The sequence below is a fragment of the Petromyzon marinus genome, chromosome 17 (genome assembly GCF_048934315.1).
Source record: "Petromyzon marinus isolate PM22_M1 ecotype Great Lakes invasive population chromosome 17, UKy_Petmar_22M1.pri1.0, whole genome shotgun sequence".
Lineage (NCBI taxonomy): Eukaryota > Metazoa > Chordata > Hyperoartia > Petromyzontiformes > Petromyzontidae > Petromyzon > Petromyzon marinus.
The window spans coordinates 11,780,576-11,805,427 of NC_133683.1; the positions used below are offsets into that span (position 1 = coordinate 11,780,576).

Sequence of the window (24,852 nt, forward strand, 5' to 3'; positions counted from 1 at the left end):
TTGGCGTTAAACTTCCAAAGCCCTCATCACCAGAGCGCTTTTTGACTTTGAACGCCACTTTATCCAAAACAACGAGCCGTGGGGGGGGGGGGGGGCAAACAGCTTCACACCACAGGGGCGCCTGAGCCACAAGTGTTCGACCCCTGGCAAAATGTTGCATTTTTGCAGAGGTCGAACCACCATGAGCAATGCAAACCATCATCATTGCGCTGAGCATCAGTGTCAGAACAAGCACGGTACATGGTGCTCAACTGATACCCCAATCAAGCACAGATGTTATCGGTTAACCTCCCGACGAGGCCATTCCACTACCTGCTTCCAGTGGCCGAATATTTTTTCGTTTGCGAGTTTATTTCCCCTTTTTAACTTTTGGATGCAGTCGAAAACTGTTCATATGTAAACAGGTTATTTGGTGATGCTGCCGCTGCTGCGTTGGCAGTGGCGCACGGGCGCAAAAAAAAAAACGCTCAACGCGTTCGTATGTTAAAACAAAAACTCAAAACCGTCAGTGTCAAATCATTCCCCCAGCACTTCCAAGAAGGCCACTAAACTCCTCGTGTGGTCTTCAAGCGTAAGCTACTCAGCTCTCCGGTGTGTGTCCAGGTGACATTTCGGCTTAATAGTCGCCAGCACGGCGAGCAGAAACGTCGGACATCGTGCTGAACAGCACGCGGTACACAGAATACGGTACGCAGCGAGCGGTACGCAGAACGCGGTACGCAGAACGCGGTACACTGCACATGGTACACAATATGCGGTACACTGCCAACACACTTCGGAACGCACTAAAGCAGCACCACCATAAAAACCTACGCGGCAGTACAAGTTATTCCATCTTTACGCACTCGCTGCTCTGAAGAAGGGCCATTGCCTGAAACGTCAGCTTACAACAAGCTACATATTTACGTAATAGGGCAGCATCAATAACGGAGCCGGGTGAGTGATTTATATCGGGGGGGGGGGTTTTCTGGGCTATACCATCGCAACATTTTTCTGCAATTCCCAAAGCCACTGTGAACGAACGATATGAAGTATTTACGGCTCCTTCTCCACTGTGGAACACGTGCGACATTTTCACCCCCAGTGTTTGCTGGAATCCGTGAGGCAGAGCCAAAGGCATTACTGAGATCATGCGGAGACAGGGCGGCTCCGTAAGTCAGCTTAAGGGGAGCTTACTTGCCCCTGTGCTCGCTGTTACTGTTAATTCCACTTTAGTGCAACATCATATACAACGTCAACCAATTATACGCTCCCCTTTTACCCGCAGCTCCCATTATCGAGAAACCTATTATCCACGCATTCATTATGCCAATTATTCGCGCCTTGTCCAGACATTTGAGAGTACACTGCTGTATTCCCAAAGTGCCATCGAAACTTCGTATGTACCACACGTGTCTGTGGATGAAGGGAGCCACCCACAAAATGAGAAAAAAAACATCCTATTATCTGTGGTTTTCTGCAGTTGGTTTCGTGAAAGCACCAAATTGGTCATATTATCAAAGCCTGCCGATACGAGGAGTTATCCCAGAGGTGGTGGCAACGTCATCCGATTAACTGCCATCTTCTGCCGATTGCCGCGTAGATACCCGGAATTATTTCCGCGAATAAAAGCACGGAAAAGGCAAGCTGCACTACAACATGATCATCGCGCAAGCATCGCGATGGCACACGCACTCCGCCGTTCGCGAACGCCACGAGCACGCCCGTGGCCACTGTGCCGAGAAGAACTCTTCACAGTTATCATGAGGAAACTATTAAACTAAACTTTTTTTTTATTTTACCGGGTAAGGTTCACTGAGCTGTGTAGCTCTTTTTTCAGAAGCGACCTCGCCACAAATGACAGCCCAACGAAGTGGCTTATCAGGTGCAAAATTTATCACAGCCAAATACTCTAAATGCATGTCAATTCTAAATGTGGAGGGAAAAACCGGAGGACCAGGAGAACACCACACGGCCATGGGAAGAGAGAACATGCAAACTCCAAAATATACAGCCGCAGGCACCAGGGTTGGGATCGTGACCCACGACCTCCTTATACCAGGCAAGGTAGTTAACATCTCGCCACCACAACGCCAAAACAAGCTTGACTAAGCTTTGTTTATCCACGAGGGCCTTCGCTCGCCGAGTCTCAGGAGACTTTTTCAGGATGGTCCCCTGTCAAGTGGTCGCAGTAGGGGGGGCGGGGGAGGGGGGCAATGATTTGCTACGTAAATTCAACTGAGCCATTTGATGGCATCCCTGCAATCTCAGAGAATTTGACTGGCCGAAAGCTAGCCAGCGTGCTCACGCATGCTTGTGATAGAAAACAGGTGCGTGCCTAATGCGTTCCTTGCTCGGTGGAGGAGCACACACCCACAAGCGAGATCCCTCGTGCACCTCCGTGCGTTACACGTGGGAGGGTTTTGCAAAAGGGCTCGGAATTTCGGCCGCGTGAAATTTTCACGGTCGTGCCGAACCGCACTCTCTCTCTCTCTCTCCCCCCTATGTGTTTTTTGGCTCATGCCGCGGGTCGGTCCATCGTGACGTCCGACGTTTCACTCGACTGTGTGTGGAGGAGCTTCTTCAGGAACTGGCAGCAAGAACGGAAGGAACGCCTCTGCATGTGGACCCGAAACAACATGCGGTAGAATCCGAAAACACAGCCAGCAATCCATGGGGCCAGAGAGGATATTGGTACCACCTTAGGCAGCGAAAATGTAGCAGTACCCATGTATTTGTGTGGCTGATACGAGGGAATTACTTTGGTAACCCTGTTCATTTCAAATGGTCATTACGTAATTGACTGTTTATTGGCCGCATGAAGAAATTGTAACCGCTGAAGTTATTCCACTTCTGGTGGTACCGACAAGAACCGCTTAGCACAGTTGCTAATCAGCAGTCACTGTGCAAGCCCACTGCACCCATTGCTGGATTGCAAGGTTGCTAGGACCACACCAGAATCATCAGATTCACTCAAGAGACCAGAACCACTGTCAGCACCTAAAGCTTTGGTTTATGTCCGAAAATGGCCTGGGCACATCGGCCAGAGGGCGGTTGAATGACTTTGGGGCATACTTTGCATTTCGTACTCGATAATTGGCTTCGAGCTGTACGCGTAAGAGTGGATTATTATTACGGTTTATTCAAATGATAAGACCAACGTTGCATGAAGGCTAAATGGGGGTAAACAAAACTGTAAAAAGGCAACGGAAAAGAACGCGAAACCGTACAAACTGCGGGTGGTTAAAAATACGGCCAAAAAACGATTAATTCTTAGATAGAATCACGAATCCTAATCGTGACAATTCATCGAATCCCTGCGGTGCGGGAGAGGTTAAGTGGGGGGGGTGTGGGGGGAGCTGAATCATCACTGGTTTACAAACTACGGCGCTCCCAGAGTTTGAGACTCCAGCTCTCCTTTGATCAATCCTCTGCGTTTTCCCCGCTCTTTGCCTTCATTCGGTCATTACTTCAGTTTGGTCCAATGAATTGCCGATGCATAGCGTTACAACTCGGATCACCACCTCTGTCCTGGTTTTCCCAGGATCGTCCTCTTGTCGTGGTGGCTATTCCGCAAAATCTGTCAATCTTCCCGTGACATAACAAGTCCCAGCTTTTGTCACTTGCGTAGATGTGATGATAATACAGTCTTCAAGAGAACACATTTACAAGTTCTCCCCGCTCTTCCAGTAATGTCAGATATTCGCGTTCTTCCCGTGACGTATACGTGTGGCAACTCGAGCTCGCCACTGCACATTCTGCCCAAACGCGACTGGTTTACCCAGCGCACGAGATGCTGCAACTCGGTGAAAAAAATGTTTAAGTCTCCACGGGCAGCCAAACACATTCCTTGAAACATCAAGCGACGGGTGCAACCGACGTGGTATTGTTCTAAAATAAACTATTCAAAAAGTCAACTATTTTTTTTATTTTACCAGCTAAGGCCTACTTGAGCCTACATACCTCTTTTTTAGAAGCGACTTGGCCACAAATGATAGCTCAACGAAGTGGCTTATCATGCGGAGATTTGTAGCAGCCAAATACTCTTAACACATGTCGAGTCTAAATGTGGAGGGAAAAACTGGAGGATCCGGAGAAAAATCCACGCGACCACAGGGAGAGCACGCAAATTCCAAATAACCAGGCGTCAGGGTCGGGATCGAATCCACGACCTCATGTATACCAGGCGAGGTAGTTAACATCTCGCCACTGTGGCGTCTACATGGCCACAGTCGCTCACGCACGACACGATACCGTCATCGGCAAGTGTCATCTTCGGACTCGAAGGACGACGAAAGGCTGCATCGACTGGCGTTACGCATTCTCCACTCGTCTTTATGCAACACCACAGGCACGCATATTTCCTCTGTGGGATTTTTTTTTATTATTTTGACACTTCTATTGTTACCAGTGACCCCGTAGCGTGTGATGATCCGTGTGTGTCAATGCCGGCTGCACCCGGTTAGTGCAGGACTTTGCTTATTCATACACTATATATTTTTTTATAACATTGCGATGAACTTCTGTTTTTTTTAAAGAGAAGAATATTGCGCACACCCATGAACGCATTTGCCCTCCTACGTTTGCTCAGCGCGACTGCTTTCGCAACTTTGGTTTGATGATACCGTGCACTGTATTGTACCAGCACGGTTGGCTACGTACGGTGCGAAGAAAGTTCAACATACATACGTACATACGTTATAAACACAATTAAGACGTGGGAGAGCGGTGATGTCTAGCGGGGGGCCACTTTGCCAATAAAACATCGATGTGAGTGCCAAGCCACACATTTGAAACTATTTGGCTTTGACAGCGCGATGATGGGCGGTGTTTCACATTTGTCGGAGGCCGCATGTCCGGAGCTGCACTGAAGGCCACCAGGGGCCAGGAGTAGCCCACGGGCATTGCAATGAATGAAGAACACTGGGACAGATTATCACCAGTTGCATGGAAAATGAGGAATGTAAAAAGTGCGAACAAAATTTTTAAAGTCCAAGTATGCCCACTTGGCAAAGACCCCGGGGCCGGCCTTGGACACGCTGCTGGCGGGACGATGTCGCTCGGCTGGCCTGGGAACGCCTGGGAATTCTCAAGGAAGAGCTGGAGTCTGTGTATAGTAGTGTGTAGTCGTGTATAGTGTAGTAGTGTATGGTAGTGTACAGCTTAGTAGTGTATAGTGTGCAGTGTAGTAGTGTATAGTTAGTGTGTAGTGTATTAGTGTAGTAGTGTATAGTAGTGTGTAGTGCATAGTGTAGTAGTGTAAAGTAGTGTAAAATAGTGTAGTGTATAGTAGTGTATAGTAGTGTATAGTAGTGTAAATTGTAGTAGTGTAGTAGTGCATAGTGTAGTGTAATAGTGTATAGTGTAGTGTAGTAATGTGTAGTAATGTAGAGTTTGAGTCTGTCGCCAGGGAAAGGGAGGTCTGGACCCCCACTACTCAACACGCTGCCACTGCGACCCTCACCAGTACAAGCGGACTGAGAAAGGAACGAATGAACGAACGAAAGTGTGCCCCGGCTCATACGAGTGATGTGGCAGGGAACCGGTCTCCAATCGTGGCTCTAGGCCAGTGGTGGAGATTCCTCATTCCTAAAACTGGGGCCAGTCCATCCACATGATGAACAGCCAATGAGCTTCCAACAAAGTGGTACTGTATTCCTATTACTGACCCCCGACGGATGACAGGCCAAGTGGATCCAGTGAGACCTGGTCTGATAAAAAGTCAGAATTAAAAAATAACATAACCGCCGATTCCAGTGAACAATGCATCTGGACTCCACTACCATACGACCCGACATGAACTACACCAGTGGACTCTATGGCAAATTTAAAAAGGGACCGAGAAACCACCGCAAATCTAAATATAAAAGATGACCATAGAACTCCACTGCAGTACGATCAACCTCATCACACTCAGGGGCGGAGCCAGGGTGGGGTGACAGGGGTGACATTCTGCGTAGAAGTGTACGACACTCGGTCTGGCGGACTCCGTGCAACTGCATTGTCAGAGTGTGTCGCCAACCGATGGCGTCTAGTTCAACAGCCTGACTCTCTAATCATTCTTGAATTTAACATTTGTTGAATGTCACCCCGGCCTGAAATCCTGGCTCCGCCCCTGATCACACTCAACCTGAACTTTGCACCCCCGTCTAAGGGATAATATACTGCACAGTTGTTTTTGTTAATCCACTCGTGAATGAATGCCCTTTCATGACGTGTCAGTTTTGGTAATTGTCACACCCAATTCCGCCATCAGTCGCCACTGATGTTAGCCCGTGGCCTGGAGTTGAACTCGGGTGGCCGGGCTCATACATTCGTGGAGTGCGTGGCACCACAACGCTCCCAACAGCCCTCTCCTGTACCAGACACCCTTATTTCCTTCCACTGTATGCGGCTGTGCTACCACACTGAGATTAATAACTGGTTTTTCAAGTTAATCAATCAGGGTGATTTTTTTTTTACGACAAACTGGATCAACAAAGACCAGGCTCGTATGTTGGTGCACAGTAACAGGATTAGACTGGACACATTTGAAGGACGGACAACAGGAAAATTAAAGACGTGTTGTTCGGGGGGGGGGGGGGGGGGAAATGGAAGGAACTGGACAGAGAGGAACACCAAACAGAGAATGGCTTGACGAGGACATCACAAGAGATTGGTGCCACGGGATGACAAAGTGTGCAGAGGACACCTACGGGCTATCTGCCCATGGATCGTGATGATGACGGTGGCAATGACAGGATTGGACAACTCCCAAGATAATTTACAGCTCTCTTAGCCCTTGGGTTTGTCCACTGTGAAGTACAAAAAAAAGAGTCCAGGACATGTCACGGGAAGAAGAATATCTCTCCGGTTACTAGAGTACAGGAGAACTACATGTGAATGTGTCGTCTTGAGTGGCTTGTTATTACGCAACTGATGGAATCCAGGACTTTGAATGTGCCGGGAAGACTTAAAGACGTTCACAGGAAAGCTGCTGCCTTGTTAAAAAAAAGGATGATCCTTTGGAAAACCAGAGCAGTGGTGGAAATTACATAATCCTATGGCAGGAGTGAATCATCCAACAGAAAGCCACTTAGGGGTCAACCCACTACAGTGACATCTGAGGATTTAAAATTGTAAGTGTAACACAAAATGGATCGATTCGTGGATTTTAAAAAAAAATTGTGTATGTGGTACGATCGTTGGGTTCAGCTCCAGCCACGAGGTGCCGCTCACGAACATTCACTGCAACGATTCCTGATTCGAAGCACGACCTGGAATCGTGAGAACTCGTGAATGGTGAGGAGGGGAGATTAGGTACAGCCCAATTTATATGACAGACCACAGCATTGCATTTGCAGAATGTCACTCAATTATTTCCGAATAATAAACTTAAGGGATTTCCTCGGGATGGTCATACGTTGTTGCTGTGCTATGCATTGACATCTTCACTGACGGGCCTGCCACAATTGGGATGTTTTGCCCATTCCATTAATGTGAGTTTGGCTTCATGTGCGAGGAAACCGGAGAACCCGGAGAAATCCCATCGCACACACGTACAAGGGGGCAACACTCACCACATCAATCTCCCAGTCACCTTGCAAGGCCCATGCCTACAAACGCCTGGCAAGCCCCTATGGTGATCATCCCATTCAGGCACTAACCAGGCTCAACCCTGCTTAACCAACATCGTCATCATTACCAAGTTCGCTTTGATATAATCATCATCGTTGGGTGCCAGGGTGGCGTAGTGCTTAACACTTATGCCTCACAGAAGGAAACCCTGGGTTCGATCCCTGACCTGGGCACCTTTCCGTGTGAAGTGTGTATGTTCTCCCGCTGTTCTCCATGGGTTTCCTCCGAGTTCTCTGGTTTCTCTCCGGTTTCCTCCCCTTGATACAAGCCATATGATGTAACTGGGAGTGTCCAGACATCCTCATGCAGGACCTCCCCAAAATCAGTCTTCGGACTCGGTATAGTTTTTCCTTTAGAAAAGAACAAGAAGCCAGTAAAAACATTGAATGTCGGCTCAACGTTGCTCCAATAGTTTGAAACCACGTGCCAGCGTTGGCCCAACAGGCCCCGATGCATGTTTACCGCGACAGCGCTGTCCACCGAGCAACGGCCTGGGGGAACCCAAACGTGGAACCCGACACGGGTGGTTTCAATGTGGAACGCGTAACCTTCACAGTGACACAGAACCCTCGTTCGGTGCGGAGAAGGAAGACGCACACCCCGGTAATGTTCTTGAAAAACGCCACTTGATGCGCGTACAAGGTTGCGCCCTCCCCAGTGTCAGCGGCCGCCGAGGGTTTTCCATTGTTTACACAACGGAGGCTGTGGGGCTGTGGAATTTCCGGGCCCTTTCAACCTCCCTTGGGTGAATTTAAATATGCAAAGGTTACGGCGGGGGGGGGGGGGTGTTGGATATTATGCAAGGAATTTTTTTTGGCACTTCACCCCCAACTATACAGTGCTGTGTGGTAAAAAAAAAATATCAATGTGTAAACCTGTTAAAAAAAAATTTGGGCGCGATATTTTTCAATCGAGCTGGCATTGTCAGTTTATAGCCCCGAATTGTTTTTACGTCTCTTCAGAACTCTACCTGTTTCTTTTATATTTTAACTCCAATTCAATAATTAGCTCAACAAAACACTTACAACATTTAATTTACCAAAGAGAATATAGTTTCAAAGCCACGTGTATAGCAGCGGTCACACACCTCCAATTAGAACGGTTGGCTATGTGCAACGCAAAAGAAGTTACACATCTGAGCCGAGCCAGGAAAGGTGGTCTCACGGCATAGGAGGGTTTTTCTCCCGACTATTTAACGTGCCAAGACAGTTTAGGTTGGCGTCACAATTAGCCAACCGTGATAATCGCACCTCCGATTAGCACGGTTGGCTACGTACGGTGCGAAAGAAGTTCAACATACGTACGTCGGTATATATGTAACAAGACAGGCGAATGTAGCCCGGGGCCGAGGCAGGGTCAGGATGCATGCGGGGGCTACTGACGCATCACTGCTTGCGATTTTGGTCAGTGCGGTCATGAGGACGCGGCGTCACCTGCACGTGTCTCCATTCGTTCATAGCGCGCGACATCAGCGGCACGGCTCGGGCTTCTGCAGTGGCAAAAAAAAACGACCTTGTGCCTTCCGAACCACGTGCCAGGCCGGCTGGGCAGACTTTGGTTGTAAAAAGGAACGAGAGCTCACAGTTTCAGCATTTTTTTTATATATATCGCAGCAGTGACCCAAAGTGACAGCGAAGCAACGGGCCACTTGGGCCAGCCGTGTAAGCCCGTCTGGAAGGCTAAATCCTGAAGGAATTCTAGGTACAATAATAATCATTAACCACGACAGCTACCAAGGAGATGATGACCTGAAGCCAAATGATGAGATACACTATCAAAGTGGTCCTTGGAGACCTACGGCTGGTTGCAGAAGACACCTCGAGTTTAATTCCACTCGAGGTGATTCACTCAAATCGTCCACTTGTCGACCATGCAAAAGCTGAAAAGCTGCAACAGTAAGTGGACTAAGTTGCTTCATGGACGAAATTGACTAACTAATTGACGAGCCCAGCAGCGCGCTGACGAAAGGGCTGTGCGTGTACACACAGGTCAGGACATTATGAAATGCAAAGTTTAGCATCTGTCTGTGGAATCTTACGGGGGAGTAAAAAACCATGGGACTGTGATCCGCTCCAGAAGGTGCATGATGCAAGCCCGCAGGCATCTTAATGATTCATCGCCACAGTGATTTCATAACTCACCACGGTTCAGGGTTGCGATTCAATCCAAGAATAATCTTTGGGGTTTTTTTTGTTGTTGTTCAGCTTTTGCATTGATTTTACCATCTCATCTGGTTGGTGCTGTGGTTTATTTGGCTCGCGTCCTTGTGCTTGTAAAGTTTACGTTCGCTCCACGAGCCCACACGCAACACTGGCGCGTAAAATTGCATGTTAAAAAATCGCGGTCGATCCTAGCGTGCGCGTAACCGGCGAGCGTGTCGCGAGCGTGCGACTCGACACAACTCTCGCGCCTTCCTGCCCTCAATTCCCCCACACCTCCGATTATGGTCCTTGCCCCCTCTCCCCTGCACCTCCGATTAGCACGGTTGGCTGCGTACGGTGCGAAAGAAGTTCAACGTAACATTCATAAGTTTTTCATTTCGGTGAGGTCGTGTAGAAAATGTGCCATAAATCCTCCTCCACCCGACAGAAACGATTAATAAAAAATGTGCCACGTGACTAACTCACCAAACCCTTCACCAACCCGGCCCTGGCCAGCGTGGTGAAGTATGGTCAAACAATCCTCACGACTGATACAACATGGGTGGGGGGTGGGAGGGGGGCAGGAGGGGTCTGCAACCAGCCACAGATTGACAAAGGACTGTAATCTGTCATTATTACGATAATTAACTTTTGGGCACCATTCAAAGCCGACAATTTTTGCACTTGTGTGCAAAAGCAGCGGTTACTTGAAATATCTCATACGCGCACAAATAGGTGGCGCGCTTACAAAATAAAAGCAATGACGCGATTTCAGAACATCTCCGCTGAATTGGAGGGACGATAAAGACGACGAAGATAGTCCCGCCGCCAAATGTTAAAAATAAACGGGAGCCACCGTTGTTATTTTCTTGGCCCCATTCCAATAAGCACACTGTACGGAGCTGCTTTTTGCAAGGGTCACATGCTGGGTAAAAAACACAGGATTAAATATTGAGACACATAACACCCCCCCCCCCCCCCCCCACACGATGGGTATGCTCTCTCTCGCTCTGCTTGCCATCCGCTAATGGGCCCCACGGCGTGGATTGTGGGGACTCCACGTACACGGTTTCCAGAAGCAGACTCTGCAGCAGTGAGCGTTGTACATTACGTTAAACTTCTTTCCGTACGTAGCCCACCGTGCTCATCGGAGGTGCGGGGGAAGGACAACAAACCGAACACAAAAAAGCAATTCTAAAGAAACACGTTTTCAATCTAGATTTAAAATTGCAGGGCTCCAGTTGCTTCCTAATACCGTACCAGAAGGAAGAGCAGCCCAGACGGCCGCAGAAGCGCATCTGCGGTAACCGTTTTTGTTTGATGGCCAGCCACAAGCCGCTGCGAGGATGACCGTAAGGGGTCCGGACCCGAGATGTTTGGCCAATTGCCATATATTCGTGTTTGCCTGTCATCCGTACTTCCTGATGTCCATACACTATCATCAAAACATGCAATCTCCCATTACCCGTGCATCGAGTCTTCTCATTATCTGCGATTGTGCACGGAAAAGGGTGATCCCAAAAGCGATAGAAAACTCATTCCTATCATCCGAGCCTCTGCGAATAATTATCACATAACCGCTCCGATAAAGAGGAGTAATTTTTTGTTGTTATTTATCACGGCTGCTGTGCACAGGACCCAGGCGTAAAGCTCAAACCAGAGCCCCCCCCCCCCCTCCCACAACAAAGCGGATGAGAGGCGTTCCAGTGTGCTACTGTAGAGCGCATAGAGCCGGTCTCTGCGGGCCATGTAAAGCCAAAGTTAATTAATATTTCTCTCATATTCACCACGAGCCACCCCATTAGCCGCGCACAATGTCCGCATTGTTTCGCGCACCGGAGAACTTGTCTGGCAACACCAAGCTGCCAGAACGTTATGAAAAAACACATTTGAAGGATGGAGGTGGAGAGCGAAACACTTACTGCTGGCCCCGGGAAACTGTGAGCTCGTACAAACATTCGGAAACAAGCCAGGTGGATGGTGAGGATTATTAAGGCCATTACACGTGTGAAGCTAAACGATTGGACTGACAACAAGGCGCAGCGTACAGGTTTTCTCTATCATAATAATAACTAAACTTTAGTGCATTTGCTATCCGCGTAATTCTTGCCACACAAGGCTGTCACAAAGACGCTGCGTTTCAGTCGAGTGAAGACTCCTAGTCGGGGGGGAAGGGGGGGGTGACGTTGCCTTGTGGTGTTTTCCAAGTAAGTCATTTTTCAAGCAATTCTGAAAATTTGGCCCATGTTGCTGGTACATGCAAATTCGCTGAGCCGCCATTTGTGATAGCCAGGATGCTTCTGTAAAAGAGCTACATAGCTCGGTGAGCCTTTCCTGGAAAATTTTAAAATGGTTAAAGTTATCTGCATTTTGCTAATAACGTCTTCAATGGCCACTGTGAAGCTGACGGTGTGTGTAAGTATTTTCATGGTTAATTCACACTGCAGTATTAACCAGGGCGACCGCTTACGCTCAAACCGCGGACCCCCGCAGCGGCGACAAACTCGTCAGGGCGACATGAAAGTAAAGATATCAGCGCCTCCCCGCTCGAATGGGCACGGGCAGTAGGGGTGGAATGATGCATCGATTCTTTGTTGATTTTTTTCCCTCTGCGTTTTTCGATTTTTACAGGTATTTGCAATGGGTGTTCGTCACCCCTGCAGCCACTAGATGTAAAAAAAAAAATATCTAGAGAAAATCGAGCCTCAAATGTGGGCATGTCTAACTCATTTCGCACCGTACGTAGCCAGCCGTGCTAATCGGAGTGGAATTGTGACACCAAATCGTGAAAATTTCACAAATGAGGGGCAGTGAATCATCGTTCCGCTGCTCATGGCCACACAGCCCGTCGCTGCTCGCGGCTCTGAGCCAGCCGGTGAATTTCCACAGTCCCCTAGCAGGAGGTGGGGGGCTGTTTCTCTCAAAGGACAGCCACCGTTCCAAGTTTCACAAAGTGATTCTTATTTCGTAGACCGCTGGAGGATATGATGTGCAGTCACAACCCCACCCCCTTCCACCCCCAAGGAAGAATTTAAAACTCGCAAACTTTCAACGCGGGAGTGAAACGCTCTTCCAAATCACAGTGCAGACTCGGTGCCAGAAAAATGCAAAATGTTTTTTTGCCGGAATTGTCTCTGGCGTAACTTTAACATAACTTTAATTCCAAACAACGCCAATGCGTGGGGTGATATCACCGGCCCAAGTCAAAGCCGTGATGTTTCATTATGCACACGCGCCGCGTTTCAACGGGCCGTTTGCTTTCCCACGGTGCTGCATGCATTGTGCTCGAGTGCTAACACCGTGGTTGCGTTCGAAAAATATCCCCTAAACAATACACGCGTGGCGATGAACTGCACCATCTCCGTACACAGCAACCCAACGCATTTAGGGCCTCCAGACAAGAGATTGTTGTAATATGCTGTTGCGTTGGGCAGTGGTGCACATGGACAAATAAAAAAAACTCGCATCCATCAAGAGGCAAATATATTTATACCGTATATACCATATCCTATGGATCCTAAGACTTTCCTTCCCTGTATTTTACTGCAATAGTTGGGGTGTTCTATGTGTGTGTGTGTTTGTGAGAAAGGCCATAATTGTGTAACTTCAGTCACACCAGCCACAAGCTTTGGGGGTGAGTTTTATTTTCCAGCGCATCTTATAATCCGAAGAAAACGGTGTTTAGTTTGGTGTCCTTCCCCCGCGTCTCCAATTAGTACGTATGGCTGTGTATATGGTGCGAAAGAAATTCAACATACATACAATAGGGTGACATTTCGGCCACCATGAATTATTCTATATATCCGTTATATATTTGCCCTCTTTACGGTGGAACAAGATCATCGATAGCATTGCTGCGGAGAACACGAGTACTGCGATTTACCTTGTTACTCTTGGGATCAGTGTCGCTGACAAACGAGTCTCGCGTCTTGACTCGAGCACACTGTGCGGGGGCCATGCACGCTGCACCAGAAGTCAATCGTAAAATAAAATAAACCCACCGTGTCGCAACTGGTCGTGAAACACTGACTCGCACCTACATTGAACCATTGGAAATTTCTGCCGCATCTGTGTCAACTGTTATTAACTGCCGCTGGTTTGCTGCTGCTCATTGCAGCAGCAGTTATTGGGTTGGTGGGTGCCTGAGTAAAAGCTTGCACATCATGCAATGGGTGCCGCCCGACCAACCTCCCCCCACCCCCCACAGGGGATCACACACGACCTCCAAATTCCTCACGGGGCACCGTGTGGGGGTATTGGACGGACAACAACGAGTTTTAGACGGGGTGGAGGGGGGGCATTCGGATCGCCATTGTCACAGTTGCGAACGCCTTTGTTATGGAAGGACGAGTAAGCTGGGTGTGTCAATGTTTAGCGGGCCAGACTATACAGCCTTTTGGTAATCCTTTGTCTCAGAGAATAAGTAATAGAGGGACCCCCCACACACACAAACACACTTTGACCTTGAGGAGTTTAATGAAAGGGCACGTTTGGTAGTTATTAATGACCTGACTGGGTCGGTACAATACGTAGTATCAACACAGTTCTGTGCCGCTGACCTAACGTTCATAAAGGGTTTATTTTGTTGGGTAAGATCGCAAAAATATTACCGTGCTGTTAAACCCGCTCCCCTCCCCCACACAGCCAATTAGTAAGAATTGTCACGTAAACAAAACATGCTAATTATTCACTAGTTCAGCACACGGGTAAACCTATCACATTTACAATTAGAGTACCTGACCTATCGTTGTGCACGTGTGTTGTGTGCGTGTTACACGTTAACCCGCTTTGCGGTGGCCAGATCACCAGGAATGATCACTCCAGAATGCACCCAATCTCAAAAGATCTCAAAAGCGAAGCAAAGTTCAGACTGGATAATGCTTGGATGATGGGGAGGGGGGTTACACACGCGTACCGAGTTGTCATAGGTGCCAGCGGAGCTGTGCTTTCATCGTCGGTGGCAGAGGAGAGTGTAGCGAAATCCATCCTTGTGCTGTGTTTCTATGCACTCGCCACCTATGCTCCCCACGCTCACAAAACCCTTCAACCCCACAAAAGCGTGGCGAGGATTTGGGCTGTACATTTGCATGTTTTATCGCACCACAAAGTGAAAACATTCAAACAGTGGGCGAGGCGCGTTGCTTAATATACGGAACTGTATATGCGCGTAATGCATCGCGGGTATGTTTCAGCCGCAGAAATGCACCGTGGCCCTGGGCTCTCCTCCCAATCAGGTTGGTTGCAAGTTCAAATCACGGTCAACGGTCGACTTGAACTACCGTCCATCCCCCTCTGTGGCCGATAAACGAGAATGATTTTGAGACTAGCCACGAGTTGCGGTCTAACGGACAAGAGGGAGACCGAGTCCCGTGAATGTCGAATTTCCAACCATCGGCTTAAAGGACCGCGAAAGGAAATGCGTGCCGCCACCACTCCCCAGTGATTCGCTTGGCCAAAATATTTGGCCATTTTTTAGTTGCTTTTGAATTGTCTTTAAATCGGAACAGAGTTTCCTAGCGTCACCAAAACTAGGCCTCTTCTAAGCTTCGGCTGCACTGGAAGGTGTGCAAAACAATAAAGGTAGTAAGAGAATGTGCTCAGGGCTAAAGAGCCTGGGTCGTCACGTGACTGTGACGATCACGTTAATAGGATCTTTGAAGCCTCACAACCTTTTCAGGTCTGCGAGACCACCACACCCTTTGCTCGAATAATTGCTCCACCATTCAATTGTTGGCCTCCCACCCCTCCCCAGCATTGTCTAAGGCTATTCACTTTGGATCATCAACACAAAAGAAAAAAACATTATCAGATTTGTTTTCTAACAAAAAAATACATAAACACTGCCTACGGTTTATTTAGAATGTGCGTTTAACAGTAAATATCCAAATGACTTCCCACACACAAAACTAACTGCATATGCCCCGGATGCCATGGAATGACTTAAGAAATGTAAAATACAATTGTAGACTGGTTCTACTTTCAAACGCCATAAGAACGAAGAAAATATATCGGAATATATTGGCTACGTACGGCGCGAAAGAAGTTCAACGTTCGTACGTGTAAATCTCAAACACTCTTCAATCAGGACAGTCCTGAATTAAAAACAAAACCTATGCAGCCTCTAGAGGTAGCTGCCATATTCAAAACAATGCAAAATGTAACACAGTATATCAAACACTGAGCAGAATCGCAACCCCCTGAATCGTGTCAATTCATTTCATCGCCGGGAAGGGGAGGTTAACTCTCCGTGAACCACGTCCCGAGTTCATTCTCCAGCTGACAAACAAGATGAAGCTGGATGTAATTACCAGCGAAACGTCGTACTCAAAATTTTAAATGATGTTGATTCACTCTTCAACACACCGGTGGGCTAAAGTAGTGAACTATTTGTCCTTTATATTCTTAGCTCTTTCGGTAAAGTCACGTTGAAGGGAAACAACGTGACTTTACCGAAAGAGCTAAGAATATGAATTACTGCAGTCACGAAAGCTTTAAATCAAAATTTATTTGTCCTTTGTAAACGTGACACATTTTTTTTTACTGATTGGCCGTGTCGGGTGGAGGAGGGTTACGACACATTTATAAATAACGCGATCTAACCCAAAACCCTTTATTATGAATGACAAACAAGTAGCCTGCCCGAGAGGGCTTGAAGCTTCTATTGAGCCCCCTTTTTATTTTGCAGGCGGCAAGTTAACTTTTTTTTTCAAAAACAGCCGCGTATCAATTACAATAACCCATTAATCAGAGGTCCCTGTTGGCTTCATAAAAACCGCCGAGCATGCCCACCCGACCGGCTGGGTTCCTGCTGTTCAAAAAAAAAACCTCCCCACTCACTTTACCCCAGCGTGGCAAACCGAACAATGCACATAAAAATAGCACGCATGGTATCACTCGATCAATGCTCCAAGGGGAACGCATTCCAAAAGGTCTAGTTGGGGAGGGGGTTGGGGGGGCAGGCTTGTGCCCGGTGATGGTTGTGCTGACGGGCGGACAAGGCTGGCTGGCTGTCTGGCCCGCTCGGTCGCTGGAGAAGTGACTGGGGGCTAGGCGATACACACAAAAAAAGAGAGATATTCGTCAGTTGGTGACCCCCCCCCACCAACCGGTGGAGGTCAACACCGCGCCTTCTGCACCACGCTGCGAAGCGGAAGCACATTCCAGCGCAAGACGGCACAGACTCACGGAGCTCCGAACATCCCTGGTCCATGTTTGACTGCCACCCCCCCCCCCACCACCACCCCCCAAAGCTTTTATCAGGGCCACAGAGTACCATCAGCTCACGCGACGTTTCTAATAACTCATGTTTATTGATGAACAATAACGATATATCTGTTTGGTGAAGGCGACACAAGTACTGGCCTGGCAAGGAAGCACTTTGTACCGTCACAAAGAAGTCGCGCCGTAAAACAATAGCGGAATGTGACGGCATATATGTGCATTGTTATTTATGACGCTGCACGCGACCCGTGCATGTGCGTACAGCTGTGGCGTCAACAATGATACGTCAGAGAGCTCGCGATGACGGCAAATTCACGAATTCAATCGTCAGCCAGAGGTTAGCCGAGGCCATCGGACCTTTTAGTCAATGATGTAAGTATCAATATGAAAGGCCCCTGCCATAGGAATGTGGAATTTGAAGCACCAGCTCAAGAATAACATGTGGAGATGAGCACCACTCGATGTTTGCTTTATTAGGAAGACAAAATCGTTTCTTCCCGTAATTTAAGTCTCAACAAAGTGCAAACATTTGATAAATTTTCTGCTAAAACCAGTCAATTCCATATTGCCGTGACAGGCCCAAGTTACTTATTTAGGATGATACAATAGCAGGTAGTATAATATAACGGGGGGGGGGGGGTGCAGAATAACAGTTGGAAACAAACCAATACCAACATGTAAAAGGACGTATAAAATGTACGCTCAAATGTGTAACAGGAAAGGATATTTGCGAGAATTAACTGAAGGGAAGACGGTAAAGAGACGGCTATTTATTGTATTTAAACAGCTGGGGACGTTGCGTGGTGGACAGCGAGAGAGGACGGTGATTTTTTGAGAGGAGTGTGGAGGAAGTGATATGACGGAAATAGGAGACAATGATTACAACAGCGATTTACAGCAATATGTGCAGGTCCATGGGGGTTCTTGATCATTCTCCTCCACGCTGGTCAGTGCGGGTTGGCGAAGGAGAATTATAGGGGGGTTGGGGGGGGCTAGGACCGGTTCAGTTGTCACTCGCCGCTGATGTTAGCCGCTGGCCGGGAAATCGAATTCCGGTTGACTTGGGGTTTTTACAGCAAAGTGGACGAACCACTGGCTCCCCTCTCCGACGCAGGAGGTAATGTAGCAAAATTGAAGGTCAGTGAGGCGGAATTGATCACTGGTGTAACACGAAGCCTCCCTCCTCGTGGCTCCACTGGAGATCTGTGAAAAAGAGCTTTATAGCTCATCGGATTCCTCCAGTGTAAATAAATGTTCTGATTCTGATACCGTGCGAGTATTTCACTGCAAAACACAGCCTGTGGGGGAATGCATCCCGACGATGAATACCAACCGGACTTCGCAAGGACATGCTATGAAAAAGGTCCCTTGCCCAAAACGTTGCCTATTATATGTTTTTGCTCCTCCTTTAAAGGACACACACAGTGTGATTAACGAATTTGTCGAGTTGTGTTTGTTTCGTTACTCTGGAAGGAGACAAAGTACGAACACATATACCGTACGGGGAAAATGTCTTTATACGGAGGAGAGCAGGACAAATCAAATACTCAACAAGCCTGGACGAGCGGAACAATGACGAATTGATGGAAATTTGCTGCGTGGTGATGGAGCGCACAAGCAACAATTTTTGTTGTTGCAGCTGCACTCGACTGAACCAAACAGAATAGTTTCGCCCAAACACAGGATGAAGCCCTGCACCAACACAGTCGGTGCAGATTCTAATTGTGCCGAAAAGAGAGGCCCTCGCGTTGAAAGGTCGCGTGGTTCAGGCACGAGGAGACAGTGTAGCGGGCAACGCTACAGACGCTGTGTCTATCACCTAATCATCCGGAATGCACACTGGTCTCGTCAGAATCTCTCAAGCCAAGTAGCGTTGTTCCTGGATTGTGCTTACAGTGAGGGGAAAAAAGTATTTGATCCCCTGCTGATTTTGTACGTTTGCCCACTGACAAAGAAATTATCAGTCTATAATTTTAATGGTAGGTTTATTTGAACAGTGAGAGACAGAATAACAACACAAAAATCCAGAAAAACACGTCAAAAATGTTATAAATTGATTTGGATTTTAATGAGGGAAATAAGTATTTGACCCCCTCTCAACCAGAAAAATTTCTGGCTCCCAGGTGTCTTTTATACAGGTAACGAGGTGAGATTAGGAGCACACTCTTAAAGGGAGTGCTCCTAATCTCAGCTTGTTACCTGTATAAAAGACACCTGTCCACAGAAGCAATCAATTAATCAGATTCCAAACTCTCCACCATGGCCAAGACCAAAGAGCTCTCCAAGGATGCCAGGGACAAGATTGTAGACCTACACAAGGCTGGAATGGGCTACAAGACCATTACCAAGCAGCTTGGTGAGAAGGTGACAACAGTTGGTGCAATTATTCGCAAATGGAAGAAACACAAAATAACTGTCAATCTCCCTCGGCCTGGGGCTCCATGCAAGATCTCACCTCGTGGAGTTGCAATGATCATGAGAACGGTGAGGAACCAGCCCAGAACTACACGGGAGGATCTTGTCAATGATCCCAAGGCAGCTGGGACCATAGTCACCAAGAAAACAATTGGTAACACACTATGCCGTGAAGGACTGAAATCCTGCAGCGCCCGCAAGGTCCCCCTGCTCAAGGAAGCACATATACATGCCCGTCTGAAGTGTGCCAATGAACATCTGAATGATTCAGAGGACAACTGGGTAAAAGTGGTGTGGTCAGATGAGACCAAAATGGAGCTCTTTGGCATCAACTCAACTTGCCGTATTTGGAGAAGGAGGAATGCTGCCTATGACCCCAAGAACACCATCCCCACCGTCAAACATGGAGGTGGAAACATTATGCTTTGGGGGTGTTTTTCTGCTAAGGGGACAGGACAACTTCACCGCATCCAAGGGACGATGGACGGAGCCATGTACCGTCAAATCTTGGGTGAGAACCTCCTTCCCTCAACCAGGGCATTGAAAATGGGTCATGGATGGGTATTCTAGCATGACAATGACCCAAAACACACGGCCAAGGCAACAAAGGAGTGGCTCAAGTTAGAAGCACATTAAGGTCCTGGAGTGGCCTAGCCAGTCTCCAGACCTTAATCCCATAGAAAATCTGTGGAGGGAGCTGAAGGTTCGAGTTGCCAAACGTCAGCCTCGAAACCTTAATGACTTGGAGAAGATCTGCAAAGAGGAGTGGGACAAAATCCCTCCTGAGATGTGTGCAAACCTTGTGGCCAACTACAAGAAACGTCTGACCTCTGTGATTAGCAACACGGGTTTTGCCACCAAGTACTAAGTCATGTTTTGCAGAGGGGTCAAATACTTATTTCCCTCATTAAAATTCAAATCAATTTATAACATTTTGACACGCTTTTTTCTGGACTTTTTTGTTGTTATTCTGTCTCTCACTGTTCAAATAAACCTACCATTAAAATTATAGACTGATCATTTCTTTGTCAGTGGGCAAACGTACAAAATCAGCAGGGGATCAAATACTTTTTTCCCTCACTGTATATATAGGCTTCCGCAGCAGGGCTCTTTGCTAAAGAGGCTGTGGGCCTGCGTGGTGGTTAAACTTAGTACCGCTTTGTGTAAATCCAACAGTGGCTGTCCTACAGAGAGACTGGCGTCCACCATAGAAAAGTAGAATTTCCACCATTGACTCGGTGATGGAGATGATCGCTGCTCGATGCGTGTTTGAGCGATTAGACAACCTTGGGTCGGTCCAGACGTTGTTATGGCATTGCATAAAAACGGTCACTGCATCGCACGCTGTCAGATGCACTTCTACGGCCATCTGGAATGTTCTTCCTTCCGATATTAGGAAGCCACTATGGCTATGCATGTCTACACCATCTCTATTGAAAACTCATTTATTTAGAACTGCTTTTTTTGTGTTTTAGTGTTGTTGTCCTTCCCCCGCACCTCCAATGAGCACGGTTGGCTACGTACGGTGCGAAAGAAATACAACGTGCATACATGACATGCGAGTTTAACCACCGTGATGCAAGCTACACACAGGAAGGACTGCGCTTAAAACTGGACTCTGACCCTGGAAGGAGGCTGCCTCCCTCCTCGGCGCCCCCCCACCACCGTGACCCATCACGTCCGTTGGGCACGTCCCACCGCACTCCACCCAATCCCATGCTGTGAATCTTCCAGTGAAAAAAGTCAGTAGCAACAAACAAAAAAACCACGACACTGTACATCAGCGTCTTGAGACGTGATCGCATTTGGGTGCTTTAGAAATCCACGTCTCATGTTGGTTGCTCCTCGTAACCACAAAACGCGGCTGCCCAACATTAAACTGAGCAAACTGAGCCACATTCATCGGTAACTTGCTTCGGTGTGAAAGGGGGACACGCCAGCAAAGCCACGCAGGCAAGGTGTTAAAACAGCACACATACGAGGGTGGAAAGCAAAGATTCAAGAATCCACTTGCCGCACCGACAGCAGTAGGAATCGCGGCCTACAAACCCTGCAACATCCCAATAGTTCCTCACCCAAGCACCAGCCAGGCTCCAACCTGCTTCGCATCCCGAGTTCTAACAAAGATCGAACGCTTTCAGGAGAATTTGACCAAAAGGCATTTGCGTGACCTTCGGCGGCTTTCCATCGGCTGTGGCGTGGCAACATAGACTGAAAAATCCTTCACAGCCATCCCCAGGAAAGGCACGCCTTAAATAAGGTCCACTGCCTGAAATGTTGGCCTACATTTGTGGTACGTGTGTTGAACATCTTTCGCACCATACGTAGCCTCCTCTTATTAGTGCAGAAGACCCTATAAGGTCCCGAGGGTGAACGGGGGATGACGTGCTGGATGAAGGCCACAAACTTGACTTGTTGGTCTTGGGGGATGTTTGACCAATACTTATTAGTAGAACATCACTGTAATGCGATTCTTGTATTCACGCCTTTTTTCATCTGGTTTCATAACCAATACATATTTTATAATAACACTGACCAAATCATTCGGCGATCCTGCTGCTGTGCGTTGGCATTGGTGCAACAATCACCATTGACAACAAAACAAACTCAACAAACAAAAAGGGCAATGGCCCTTCTACATCCACCTGCTATTAAGAAGAGCCATTGCCCAAAACGTCACCGAGCATATATACAGCACTTATTTTCTTTTTAAGACCACAGTGTTAATTACGAATGTGGTAGACTTGTGTGTTTTTTTAAATAACACTCAAGTTCAAGTTTAGTGTAACGCGAGACACATTCGGAGTTGGACTGCTTCTTGCAGTGGAGCAGTAAATCAAAGCCAGTAAACTCCCAAACTTAACAGACAAAGATCATCCTTCGTGATACACGTGGGAAACGTGTATGTATGCTGAACTTCTTTCGCACAGTACGTAGCCAACCATGCTAATCGGAGGTGCGGAGCGGGGGGGGGGGCAACAACAAAGCTCGACACTAGGGTAGCTGTTTTATTCTACTCTTAAGTATGATGGCAATATGTGCAGGCGCTAAGGGCCAATGTCAAGGCCTGCTAGCCATGAGATGGCTTCAGGAGAGAGTCCGTGTCGTTGTTGCTGTTCCTCCTCCGCTGGAGACGCACAGACTATGGTGGGTTTACTATATGGTCCTTAACTTTTTATCAAAAGAATAACGAATCGGTGACCCATTATCTCATTGGGATATACAATTGTTTCATATCGTGCCTCTTTTGATATCTGTTTGCCAAACGGCTGTAGCATGAAGGGCGGTTGAAGCAGCAATTCGTCGTGAGGAGTGGTATGCCACAGGCCAGCCCCTCTTATCCGGATGCCCTACAAAATACCGCTCCCTCCTATGATCCGCACCCCCCCCCCCCTATCAGCAGCAGGAACCCTCGTTACTACCCAAGCATCAATTCTTCCTCGTATCCGCATCGTTCCCGCTCATCAGTCGCCGCCATGCCAAAAGTTGCGGAACATTCCCCTCCTGTTATCCGCGCTTATCCGCAGATGTGTCAGCCAAAAGTTGTCTACCCCTTAAGTGTAACTTATTTTTTGGGGAAGGGGGGGGTGGAAATTATTTTTCAAATTCATTTTCCAGATCTTGCTGGATACAGTATTAGAAAACAATTGACTCGACTTGATGCGCGCCAACATTTTCAACTTTCCAACCCTTCGAGAACGTCCCAAGAAGTTTACACGAGCCCCTTGAGTCACGGTTCACCGTATTGTACGAGCAACGTAGTTGAAATTGAATATCCACACAACAAGAGGAGGGTGCCCCCGTTGATGTGATCGCAACCGCCGCACCGGGAATTAAGCCGAGAAACGCCGTGAAGAGCACATGCAGGACCACAGCCTGCAGTGCCGTGAGACGCATATATGGTAAAGGTCATATATGGTAAAGGTCATATATGGTAAGGTCTCAGAGTACGCAGGCGGGAGGAGGGTTTGGTTCCCGTGTATCCCCACATAAGCGCACACCTGTCAACCCATACCATTTACTCCGTATTCTTGTGCAGGGAAATTGAGTTTTCAGGTCCATACGGTGTACAGCCGTTTCAATACGGGCCAAAAAATGTGTCTGTGTTTCTCCATTGTGATGGGACTTTGTAGGATGAACGTTGAGATTTGTAAGGGGCACGGGGTGACCAATAAGTTCTGAATTGGTCTGTAATAACTCAGTCACGAAAGCTTTAAATCTAGAATTGGTCTGTGATAAGGTTGGCACTGATAAGAGGTTGACAGTTGTGCGTTTGGGTGAGGGCACTTAATGATACGTCCAAATGTCTGTCGCAAGACCCTCCGATTCATTCTCACACTTTGTGACTCGTACTAGACACGCACGGGGCGAGAAGCGAGGAGTCAAATCACCGCCCGCCATCATGCGAATGATGGATTTGACTGCGTGCAACATTATCGCCCGCGCAAGGAACAAGTCCAAAAAAATGTCGTGTTCTATCCGACCCGGATGCTACTGATGATTAGTGAATTATTTACTGTACAGTACTGTACTTTATTAAACATTTATGAACCCCAACTTACACGAATTCACGCTTACAAACCCTGTCAACCCCTTATCTGTCAGTGCCCTGGCTTATTACAGACCAATCCAGACCTTATTGGTCACCCCGTGCCCTTATAAATCTCAACGTTCATCCTACAAAGTCCCATCACAAGGGAGAAACACAAACAAATAGACACATTACGTTTGCCAGAATTATGACGGCTGTACGCCGTATGGTCCTGAAAACTCAATTTCCCTGCACAAGAATACGGGGTAAATCGTGTGGTTTGACAGGTGTTAAGTATGAATCGGAGGAGTTTGGTCGTGTATGAGCGGGTCCGCGTACCCTGGGAGCCCACGTACTCCGAGACCTTCCTGAATATACACACCAGGTTACTAACTAAGGGTGTTCGCAACGGGGTTCGTGTCAGAACTTGAGCTGGCAGTTTGGGGGACACACGTTGTTGGTTCGTGTCAGGGAGATGTGGTGTGCGTTAGGGCAGGAATCAAATAACATAAATCACGACGTTTCGGGCGCGCACACACAAGCGTCCGTCACGCTTTCCCACCTGATGACGGACGCTTTTGTTGCGCCCGAAACGTCGTGATTTATTTTATATCTACGTGACCTTACCGAAGGAACCAAAGAGTTAGGGTTAGGTGTTTAAGGGTGGGGTTAGTCGAGTATTGTGGCTAAGGTTGGCGGTATGGTTCGCGTTGTATGGCTAGGGCTAGTGGTAGCGTTGGGTAATCCTGAGGAATAGAGTCTAGGCGAGTGCTGTGTGATTCTTTGTACTTGAGGTTTCTTTCGCACCGTACGTAGCCAAACGTGCCAAATCGGCCGCGGTTACGCACAGGGGGTGTAAAAAAAAAACTTCGCGTGAGAATTCCAGCACAGCTAAATTACAAATTGCAGTTTTCCTTTTATCTCGACGCTAACCCCCCCCCGCCACAA

The 24,852-nt window shown here is 47.8% G+C and overlaps 1 protein-coding gene across 2 annotated transcripts in view; it reads right to left on the bottom strand.

Annotated features, from left to right (window-relative positions):
• Nucleotides 1–24,852, bottom strand: part of LOC116943338 (alpha-actinin-1-like) — a 78,063-nt gene that overhangs the window by 49,868 nt on the left and 3,343 nt on the right. Inside the window, exon 1 of one of the 2 annotated variants that reach the window (XM_032956154.2) lies at nt 13,621–13,710. The exons of the other annotated variant lie outside the window; for it this stretch is intronic. Within the exon in view, the coding sequence (XP_032812045.1) occupies nt 13,621–13,695 (75 nt within the window). The 5' untranslated portion in view covers nt 13,696–13,710. Of the gene's footprint in view, nt 1–13,620; nt 13,711–24,852 lie in introns of those variants that run through there. 2 annotated transcript variants of the gene reach the window in all.